At 49.7% G+C, this 11,468-nt stretch overlaps 2 protein-coding genes across 2 annotated transcripts; one reads left to right on the top strand and one right to left on the bottom strand.

Annotated features, from left to right (window-relative positions):
* Positions 1-6,791: 6,791 nt before the first annotated feature.
* PV05_00074 (uncharacterized protein) lies at positions 6,792-7,610 on the top strand (the record flags this gene model as incomplete). Its single annotated transcript, XM_013464938.1, has 2 exons — positions 6,792-6,820; positions 6,869-7,610. The coding sequence occupies 2 exons, from the start codon at positions 6,792-6,794 to the stop codon at positions 7,608-7,610; spliced, it is 771 nt and encodes a 256-aa protein (XP_013320392.1).
* A 2,536-nt stretch (positions 7,611-10,146) lies between these two features.
* PV05_00073 (uncharacterized protein) lies at positions 10,147-10,980 on the bottom strand (the record flags this gene model as incomplete). The annotated part of the gene is made up of 1 exon (XM_013464937.1): positions 10,147-10,980. The coding sequence occupies one exon, from the start codon at positions 10,978-10,980 to the stop codon at positions 10,147-10,149; it is 834 nt and encodes a 277-aa protein (XP_013320391.1).
* Positions 10,981-11,468: the final 488 nt, after the last annotated feature.

The following is an 11,468-nucleotide window of genomic DNA, read 5'->3' as shown; positions in this document are numbered from 1 at the left end:
GGAAGCCAGGAAGCCAGGAAGCCAGGAAGCCAGGAAGCCAGGAAGCCAGGAAGCCAGGAAGCCAGGAAGCCAGGAAGCCAGGAAGCCAGAAAGCCAGCGGAGTTCAAAAAAACATCTTGACGACTTAGATAACACTGAATCAATTGGTCTTCCTCTTCCCTTAGAATAATGGCGCCTCTTTGAAGTGCGATGACAAGCTGGATGTGTCTACAGTCAAGCCACGCAAGCGACTATGGAGACACTTTCGATTTTGCCTATCAAACATCGACAGTGACCTACCTGCCAGATTGACAAACGAGGCACGGACCATCCACCTCCAGCGCCCCCCTGCCCCCTGCGTTTCTGACCCCAAGAAATCTCCAACATCGCGGCTAAGGGACGCCTTTAATGGTACGCACGCAGATCTTCCTGCCTGTCACTACAATGCTTCGATTTTTTGGAAGCCTTTATTGAGCTACCCAACACCTCTTTGTGCTCTTCTCCGACCTCGATGTCCTCGACTTGTAGACCTTCCTCTCGCATCAAACACAACCATGCGAGTTGGGGCCCCCTCGGTCTGGCAGTTTCTACGGCGGTTGACCCCGAGTCTTTCTTGTCGGTCTTGATTGTTTGGCTTCTCTGGCCACATAGCAAACATAAGCCGCTAGTTCAGCTCACCGAATTGGAGCTGAAGTACCCTTTACTCTGGACCCATGTGCATATAAGCAATGGAACAGGTGGAGGTGTGTGCACGACGCCCCGAGCTTACGCATTCATAAGAAAATGATTAACAGCTAGCTATTCATTTAATATCACGAAGAGAGCCATTTGAAAGGATATAGACTCGTGGGTGGATTAGAAGGCTGCTTATGTGGCGATTCAGGAGGAGGTCTGCAGCTGGTTTGGAAAGAGTTTTGACGACTCCGTATAATGGATCTGTTGGACTGAGGGGTGCGGGTGGGATTTTCAGCCGGGAACGATGTTTGTAGTCAATAGGCAATGCTGGGTTAAAAGTGCCCGGAATCTTGACGTTCCCCTTGGGCCGGATAGCTGAGTAGACATGGAGGCCACAGTCTTCGCATATATGTTGTGCCTCGCTCAGGGCATCGCTGCTTCGACTGCTGCCGCAGTCGTGTCAGTACCCCCCAGTCAGTTATGGTATGTGTTTCTGTCATGTCCTTTCTGATCTAACTTTAAAAGGGACGGAAATGACGGCCCTTGGTCATCGTTCGGAGTCCAGGTTGGAACACCACCACAGTTCGTTCGCGTACTTCCGTCGTCCTTAGGTTCCAGCCTTTGAGTCATTGCACCGGAGGGCTGCAATATATAGACCGATCCAAGCAACTGCGATGATCTGCGTGGAGGAATATTCGATAAGTCTAGTTCGACAACTTGGACAGAGAAAGGTATATATGGATTGGACCTTTCCATAGTGATAGCCTGGGGCTATTCAGGCAACGGAGACTTTGGTTTTGATAACATCAGCCTAGCCGACCCTGGAAGTAGAGGTGTTACACTCAATGACAGCGTCTTAGCAGCAATTGCAAGCAAAGACTTCTTTATCGGGTCGATAGGACTCAATCCGTGGGGGGTGAACTTTATGGACTACAATGAGCCTGTTCCAGGCATTGTCAATATTCTTCTTGACCAGAAACATATAGCTGGACGATTATGGGGCTATACAGCTGGTGCCCGCTCCTCTCCCACACAAACGTACGGAAGTTTAACGTTCGGTGGCTATGATTCTCACGATTCATTCCAAACGATCTGACAATAACCCGTGGCGAGGACACGAGTCGCGACCGATTGATAGGGGTGCAAACGATCACTTTAGGGACAGACAGCCTGCTACTCGATGGGTTCATGGTCTTGATTGACTCTACGGTAGGCCAACTCTGGCTTCCTACGGCGGTATACGAGCGGTTTGAAGATGTCTTCAGAATAACTTGGGATGAGAGCCTAAATCTCTACCTTGTGAACTCTACACTATATGACCAACTCCAAGCTTAGAATCCAAACATTACTTTCACGATTGGCAACATACCTACGAGCCAACCGATCATCAACATTGTACTGCCTTATGCTGCCTTTAATCTTACGGCATCCTGGCCTTTAACACTTAACGGCTCATTAAGTTACTTTCCGATACGGCGAGCTGTAAATGCCACGCAGTACGTTTTAGGGAGACCATTACTGTAAGAAGTATATGTCATCGTGGACTACGACCGCAACAACTTCTCCGTTTCATAGGCTATATATCCTGATAACGACGTGCCACAGAAGTTGGTGATAATATTTCCCCCGAATGAGGTCTATACAAGCAGCTCCTTAGGGAAAGGTGCTATTGCTGGCATTGTTGTGGCCTATGTCTTTCTCATCGCGGCTGCCGGCCTTGCTACAGTTAAACTCATTCACTAGCGGAAGAGAACTCCTCCATAGATGCAGAATTTGGCTACTACAGAGCAGATAATGACTATTGCTAATCAGGGCTTCCACAAACCCGAGCTTGAAGCTAACTCTTATACCGTCGGAGATCTAAGCGCCTACAATAAACAGAAATTAACTGGCTTTGAGAAAGGTATAGCTGAGATCGACGGGAGCAGCGCTGCAGAGTACCGTCTTTATATACAAACCAACCCGGCAGGCTTCCGCGCCGTGCAAACACCTCTGCTCTAGCCTAGCACCTATGCCGATTTGGGAACAAACGGTAGTGCGGAGGTTACTAGCACGAACCGAGTAGTGGCTGAGACAGAAGGGATTGCCTTACGAGCTGAGCTAGAGAGTACGGATGTGCACGACACCTAGAATACAAGGCACGAATTACCGTAACAAATGGATAGTTTTCAACGATCTACATATAATTCACAACCATACTTCAACAGCTTCGCATCCTCGAAATTTTACTATCCTATTACCCACTAGTATTATATAAGTAAGTACTATTTAAGCAACTATATATCTCCCAAAAATGGGACGTAGTCTAGAGGGACCTATATACCGGCAAGGGATATCGAGTGTCTAGAATAGGAGGTACTTCAACGAGGAGTACGGGTATTGTGTGGTAAGTCCCATAAGGCGCATTAGATATTAATTACTGCCAGCAACGCCAGGCTAGAAGTACGCCAAGTCTCTCTTAAATTTCAATGTCGACCTGACCTTCCGCCCCCGATATTCGAGATAATGTTGCAAAACTCGGTCACTTGATCAAAAACGTATGGTGGGGTCGACTTAGAGGGTATTGGGTCTGGTAGGCACTGATTGTCACTGATTGTCACTCTCTATATCTCGAAAGCGGCTATGGCCCCTCTGTATCTCTTTCAGGCGAGGTAGACTAATGTTCGGGTGAACCGGAAGTAGAATCATGATACCCACCTCCTAATCATAGAACCCAATGTAGATGACGCCAGAGAATATGGCCTGGCCTACCTTTATCGAATGAAATAGGGCATTCAAGCATTTGCACAAGGTTCGACACTAACGCTCCCCTACGCCGTTCCAGATGTAAAGCGTGCGTCAGGCTGAAGCGAGCAAACCACAATCGTAGAAGTCGAGGTCCTTCGACTAGATCATGGCACCGGAGGTGTCCGCCCGAGAGCGCCGTTTTGAAAAAGCATTCTCTGTAAGACATAGCATGCGAACACGGGAAATAGTCAACTAAAGGGTATTTTAGGTTAGGCTAGGTTTAGAATGCGACAACTTTCTCCGGCTCAAGGCTCATGGAGCTCCAATATCTATGGTCCAGCGTGGTTCACTAGTTCTCCATATAGCCTACGGCATCAACAAGCTCTACAGCTACCCCGAATGAAGTAAGCAATGTCCCTTCCGGCCACGTCTAGGCGCTCCTAGCGGCTGCAGACGTATCTGCTAGCTTTTCAGCTAATTAAAAATCTAAAAGCGACAAAATCATAATCAGGCTGTACGGTCTTACAGAATTGAGAGTGTGTCGCATATAGATAACAATTGGTGGACAGGGTCGGATGCAGAACCCTCCCCTTAGTTATCAAAGCTTATCAATAGGCTTTCTTTCAATCGAGGTAGACAGCCACAAGGGAGAATTGAACTGTGTGGGGAAGTATTAAGCTTAACTTAAAATAACTGACTCGCCGGGGCAAGGCATACGGCCCCTGCCCCACGTAATCCACTGATACAGCCCCCAACCCCCGGCCAGCCGGAATACTAGATGGCCAACGAAATGTGGTCCAGATGCTTATTAATGCCGGGGAAAATGTTAATGCTCTAGGAGGACGGCATGGCAATGCACTACAAGCGGCGTCAAGAGTAGAAGGAGCCGAGGTGATTGACCCTGAAATTCAGGTTATTTGAAATCCACAAGCAGCATCGGTCGTACACGGGCATGCAAGAGTATCCAGGCCTGCCGCTCTAAATCAGACTTTGACTGGCGGATAAAATCTTAGCGCTATCGCGACCCCCTTGGTCCGTTCCAACCCAGATATCCGGTGTGGCTTAAGCTCGACCGTTCTGACCCGCTTACAGTCCTAGTCCGAGGGTTATGCCAAATTCAGCTCCGATAAGTTGCTAAAACTGGAAGACGCACCTGTCTAAAGTCGGAGTCTCGTATTCCGCACTTTCAGCTGGATTCGACCTAATGCTTTGCTACTCTTGGCAAACAGAGGGAACCAGTCAAATTATCAGTCGATGTCACTGAAAACGACAGAAAACTCATCACCGTCTGGCCACGGTCGTAATGCATTCCTTTGGACTAGCGAGATCGATATCATTAGTGACCCCTGGCTTCCCCAGTCGAGCTAGGCTGCACGTCACAGATATCCTCCCCCGCAACCTCAACATCCTACCTCGCTTTTGTATAAGAAAACAATTTCGCGCCTGGCTGCCGCTGATCCACACCTTCATTCTCTAGCCACAGCCTGGCTCACTTGCAGATGGCAGGGTCACGGATCGTTTGGATTTTAGCTCTCAGTATCTGGAAGTGTACTGCGCTGGAACACGCCTCGCCAGAGATTCCTCGAGACCTCCAAGAGTACAACCACTTCGCGCTACGAATTGCTGAATATCATGCACTACCTTGGCAGGACTGGGCGAAAGACCACTTCTACCCCCGAGAGGCCTACGAACGTCAGATGGGGTTTTCAGATAACGATGCGGATGACGAGGACGATATGGAACCCACGCGAACTTTGCCGGAGGACAAAGTGAAGCACCTGCTCCCTCGGAGTACGTATACGTTCAGTTGCCCTACTTCTGTACAGTGCATCAACGGCGGCTGCTGTCCTGTAGGCGACTATTGTGCCATCAGAAACGGACAGTATGGTTGCTGTCCCATTGGTTCAGAATGCGACAATATGCCGATCCCCGGTTGCGCAACATCTTGCTTCGGTATCTGCTGTGACCTCGTCAATGGTTTGATCGGGCAGCCAAGTTGCTCACCGACACCGGGACTCGGGGGTCAAGCGTCCGGCTTGTGTATTGGTATCGCCCCTTCCTCCCCTCTCTACACGCCGCCGACCTCTTGTCCTGCGAATCAATTGTAAGCCGATCCTCTTGCCTGTTTTGCAATCGTAAAGTTTGCCCCTCGCGTTATTCCATCAACTTGCTGTCCCATCAGCGCGCCTTATTGGTACTCTCCAAAACTAACATAACTTCCATTCCCCAGTCTTTGCGGCGCCAATTGTTGCTCGAGCAACGCCGGTTTGGTATGCGACAATGTCACCATCCCCGGCTCGCCCTTCTGCAATGTCCCGGCCAACGTCTGTCCCCCCGGTAGCGCAAAAGTCAAACGGGCGGGGTCGACCACGGACGCGTGCCTGGCGACGACTGACACTGCAGCATTTGCAAGTGAAATTTCCCCTACGACATCCGCTACGACAGGCTTGATGACGGTCTCCATGTCGATGACCTCGGCGGGTGCGTCGTCGGGGCCGGCGGGGAGTACACATGGGACGGCTTCAACTACGAGCGGCGGGTCGAGCACTTCTCCCAGCGGTTCGGCGAGTGCTGCACAGTTTACCGGCGGTGCCCGGAGACAGTATCATGTGAATGGAGACATCATTTGGGTTATGATAGGTCTCGGGGTTACATTGGTACTGGGCATAGGAAGCCTTGTGCTCATTGTATGAGAATCTTCGAAAAGAGGACTTCCAGCAAATTGTTGGGCTGACTGGCCGATCGTATCGGCTTCCAACTGGTAAGTGCAGATTGCGATGGGCTACTACGAGAGAGCAAGCAAGAAACTCAAAGATACAGTCCCTTCTAGTTTAGCATAATTACGAGTTTCCATCCCTCAGCATGATAACGCACCTAGGAACAGAAGAACCAGGAGGCCCTAATTAGAACAATGTGACGCCATAATTACATATCAACAGCTGCCGTGGCTTCCCAAAGTTGCGTTAGGGTAGGAGTAGAAGTAGGAGATGAACTAGTCTCAAGTCCGAACGTCCTGGCTCTGGGCGTTCCTTGCATTGAGCCGCGCCTCATAGACGCTGCGGAAAACCGAGCGAACCTTTAGTGGCTTCTGAATGTCTCGAGAACACCACTTCCCCCACACCCTTTTCGCCTACGAGTAACGCTGTCCTAGCTGTTTCCGTCGCATTTTGGAAAGCAGAGAACAAGTGGGCTTAGGTGGAGAGGTGAGGGGTAGCCAGTCATGGCTCGCTAACGACAGCCGTCGCCTAGTCTCATTCGGCGCATTTACGAATATCGCCTAGCAACTCTTACTTCAAGTACCTTAGAGTCCACACTGAGTTCTGATGAGGATTGTCTTTGCAATTCTTTCGTCTCGGATCGCTGCCCAAACGTTGAGAATGCGGCGTCAGGCTCATTGCACCTGCGCCGCCATGACGATCTTACTCGTCCTTGTGGTTTGGTACGTATGCGAGTAACCCTGCGTAACTAGCACTGAATCAGGACTTAGGCTTAGGCCTGCTCCAAAGTTCGCTTCGTACGACTTAATATCCCCGTCAGCCAGATACGCTAGCGACGGGACCGGGATTGATCAGCTAGACAGCAATGTAAATCCCTCGAGCAAAGGAGCGCCACAATACTTTCTAGAGTCATATTCTCACCGAGATAGACGCTTCGCTGGGCCAACACGACTGTCCGACGCGGAACGACAACAGGGGCTCGCAAGGCTTGTCCGGGCCTATCTAGCAAAGATGGATCAATTGGGAATCGCCACCTGGCTGGCTCATGGGACGCTCCTGAGCTGGTATTGGAACCAGCATATTTTCCCGTGGGATGTTGACTGTGACATGCACTTACATTACTCTGGCCTTACATCCTTGGCTCAGTGCTGCAACGGTAGTATTCACATTGTGGACGAAAACAAGTATTTGTTTGATGTGAATGCATACATCCGTGAAAGGAACGGCACCCGGGACAGACGAAACGTGATAGATGCTCGTTGGATAGATCTGGAAACAGGCCTGTATGTCGACATAACGGCTGTATCGATTGCCGAAATTAGTGCAAACAATGAAACATCGGTCAACGTGGTCGAGGCGAAGGACGGCCATCAGTATCTTGAGAGCGATGTCTTCCCGTTAGAACACACCACATTCGAAGATACGGAGGTTCTGGTACCAAAGAACGCAACAAAGGTCTTGATTCGAGAATATGGCCGCAAGGGACTGACGCTCAGATTCTTCAGAGGGTAACGAAGACCAATTCCTTCAGCTTACACAAAGACTAATGGCCAGTAGATATATGTTCAATTATGACGTGAAGGAATGGATTCCGATACCACTTGATAAGACAGTCGTCCCTGTATCCTCGTGGATAGGGTGAGGAGCTCTGTGCTTAAGATTATCGTGCTTGACGGAGGTGGTGGTGAAGTCAGGGTTAGGCGGTCCATCGTAGGTACTTGGTCGTTCTCGAGTGCGGTCATCCTTGATTCCCTAGGAAGCTGTACCTGAAGTAAGAATGCAGAAAGTCCGTGAGTCTAATCACATCGCCATCAAACAAAGTCATTTTTCGAACGGTCAAATGCACTGTTCCCCTGACTGGCGCCCGATGATAGCTGCAGCCTGTTCGGTCTGTTGTCTTCCTTTGCCCATCTCGCCTGTCTCAAGCCAGCGGTTTGAGGTATTGTCCGTCTCCCTCCGCCTTATATTGTTAATAGTGACGAAAGTAGTTGCCCGGGTGAGTTACGACTTTGCTGAATTGATTCTCCTGGACGGCCATGGAGCGAATCTTGCACGTCATATCCCGTAATTGACCTCGGTGAAATTTCCAAACTCGACCGGAAACTACCACCTCTAGCTGCTGCTGAACAGTAGGCTCGTAGCAATCTTCCGGGCGTCCGGATACTTTTCACGAGGACGTAATATTTTGACCATACCCGACGGTGAGCCACTTTCGAATTGGGTTAGTGCGCGCTCGCAGCCTCCAGCCCAAACGAGTCACATCACGAAATCTTCGTTTACGGAGGATTCGTATACTTGGATTTCTTGCTCATCTGTCATCTCCTCCTTATCTTCATAGTAATCATACAGCTTCTGCCTTCCTTCTTCGAGCTTATCTCGTTGAGAAACCTATCAAAGCCAGATTAGAGGAACTAGTTATATGATTTCATTTATAGAGGCCGTATCGCTCGGGAGATTATTACTTATATTATTAAACACCTTATATATAGAATAAGGACACGACATTGGTATCGAAATCAGCTTCGTGCGTAAGGTGTTTGTGAAAATGAGTGCAAGGCAATCGAGCTGAGAGACGGAAATATCCTGCCTGGTGCAACAAGTTATTAATATTTTCATTTCCTTCACGATATGTTCGCTTGCCGTAGCTTGAAGGAATCATTGAACAAGCAGCTGTGGCTTGAAAGCATAACTTGTTCCATTTATCCCTTTCGTGATTTTCTTCATGGATTGATTTCTTGTTAGCCCCGCACCCTCCGGCTGATCCCATCGGCGGGAGTAGGTAATTTCACGCTGACAGGAAGACGCCATGACAGGACAGGACTGGCACGTCCACAATCATGCATTATATCAGTGCTGGCTCCGATAAGTTGGCTAACCGGTGAAGAGATCGGATGAATGACTTGAAGGGTAGAAAGAAAGCTACCGAGCGAATAGTCATGGTGCAGGACGACGGACTTTGTGGGACTGTGGTAAGCACTTGCCAACTTGCGTCTTTGAGTACCAGCGAGCTACTTAAGTATTTTTGCTGCTGATCACGTCCTCTCTACTCTGGCACACCATCTTTCCATATCTCCGCCTATTCGATCTAATGGTCAAAGGACGCGGTCCTGGCTTATACCCAAATTGCCTATATACTCCAAGTACCACACGCCGTCGTCAACATCATGATACCCTATCCGACTTCCAATGTCAGAACTGTGACAAGGTGGCGCCTAAACATCCACAAGCCCAACACAAATGTACTGAGGGTCATCAGTTCGGAGAGACTCCGATACTGCCACATCAGCCGCCTCAGTCTGCAGGTCCCAACAAGTTGAAGCCTTGTTGGTGTACGAGATGGCCCCTTAAATGCAGTAACTCAAGACCTGATTTACCTTGCGGCTCGTATCCAGCCGGAAAAGACCGCATCAGAAATTAAGGAGCATTTTCGCACTGGCCTTGATGATGCTATCCAAATAGAATGGCAGAACACCCTGAATGGGACGACCTAGCCTTATTTGAATACATCAAGTGTGCTGATCGACAACAACAGGTTAAGACTGCTAAAGTATATATCCGTAAGAGAGTGGGACAACGTGGAACAGGTCGTATCCTTACTCTCTCTAGAACACCTCGTCGAGGTAATGCACGGAAACCAGCATATTTTACTATGGCGTATACTACCGCGATACCCAGTAAAGGTACGAAAGAATAGCGGGACTGGTATCGAAAGAATGCTACTTGCTTTGGAGACCTTACAACGGTCAGGGGGGATTATAGGTAGATGGAGGAGTACTACAGACGACTGGGTCAGCAACCCAACGGTAGAATCAAAAGGATTCTGACCAATTCGATCGATTACGCAAAGTAGAACAAGTCTACACCCTTAAGGCGTATCTATAGGATACCGTTACCTATCAGTTACGAGGCACTACGAGTACAACTCAAACTTCCGTATCTATACGAGTCCTAGTTGACTCGAGGGCTACGGAGCAGTACCTTTCGACTGATATTGCTCGTAAGCTATAGGTAGAAATCGTAATCGACTCTTTATTATGTTAGGTTTAAGTTATTGAAATAACAATCTCGTCGGTGGGTCTGAGGAGACGGTGGAGTCAAGAGCATGAGCATCCATGTCGGGCATTAATTGTTCGGTGTGATGATCAAGAGTATCCGCACTACTAGATGCATGTAATGAGGTACGTAGGCTGTAGGGAGGACGGATACTGCAGGCCGAGATGAACAAGTGCCGACGAAGAGGGACACGGAGTTTGTTGGTATGATGGTCACAACGGTGTAGTGCTTTGATCTTCACGCGGCCTGTTTCTGTCGGGTCTGTAGAGCTGCCAGTGACAGATGGATGGATGGATCTGATCAACGAGTGATGAATGCCCAGCCTCGTGTTCGTGTATCTTTGTGTCGCCAGCGACTTGACCAAGCCGAGGTGTTCTTGACGAGACTCCTTGATTTTCTTGCCGGCCGGCAAGAGAAAGATGTTGGACAATAAAGGCGAAGACCCTGCAAGGACGAGAATCGGGAACAGCCGCATCATGCGCTCGATGTTGGCCACCAAGGCATTTTGTCGGCCGGATTTGAGGCCGTCGAAGGACTCTCCGAACGCCAGATCGCCAATCAGGTCGAAGGTTGTGAACGTGTACCATCGCACCATGTTCGTTGACTGGCCCTGGCTCTTCGCAGCGACTCCGTGGAGCTTGTCGATGAGCATGTCCACGTACACGCGGATGAGCGGCTCTTGTTCATCGAGCGCCTTCTTCGAGAACGCCGGCAGCATCGCTCGGCGCAGTCGAAAGTGGTCTCGGGCACTCGATGAGATGATCTCGCTTGGCTGGCCATCCTCGCCCTTGCCCGAACCTGGCGGGGAAATATTTCGGCAGCTCGGCATGGCCGTGGGCGTAGATGTCTTTCCATGCTTGACCAGATGTGAAGGTCAGCTCGTTCGGGGCGATTCGAACCCGGGGGCCGTATCGATTGTGGAAGTCGCGGATCCTGGAAGTCTTGCTGTCCACGAAGTTGTGCGAAGCTTCAGAGAACGGGGAACGCTATCCATAGCTTTGGGCCTTTGAAGTTGCGCAGGGGATGGAAGTAGAGGTTGTAGATGGCCAGCGCAATGCTGGAGATGATGTTTGCGGCTATCAGAACAAGAAGGACATATAGTGGTATTTGCCAGGAGCTTTTAAGCGGGCTCTGGAAGTATATCCCCATGAGTGAGGGTATTCACGGCGCCGGCCAGGGAAATGCGAGATGCGTGACTTTGGAGAGTAGGGATGAGGATCTCGTCAAGGCAAGGCGGACCTGTAACTACAAGTTAAATGGACAATGCAGGGGATGGTGTACTAGTACTAACTTAGGCTACATGATTGCCGTCGAGGG

Source organism: Exophiala xenobiotica, assembly GCF_000835505.1.
Source record: "Exophiala xenobiotica strain CBS 118157 unplaced genomic scaffold supercont1.1, whole genome shotgun sequence".
Classification (NCBI taxonomy): Eukaryota; Fungi; Ascomycota; class Eurotiomycetes; order Chaetothyriales; family Herpotrichiellaceae; genus Exophiala; species Exophiala xenobiotica.
The sequence above is the reverse complement of the archived record's forward strand: the minus strand, read 5'-3'. Positions and strand labels throughout refer to the sequence as shown.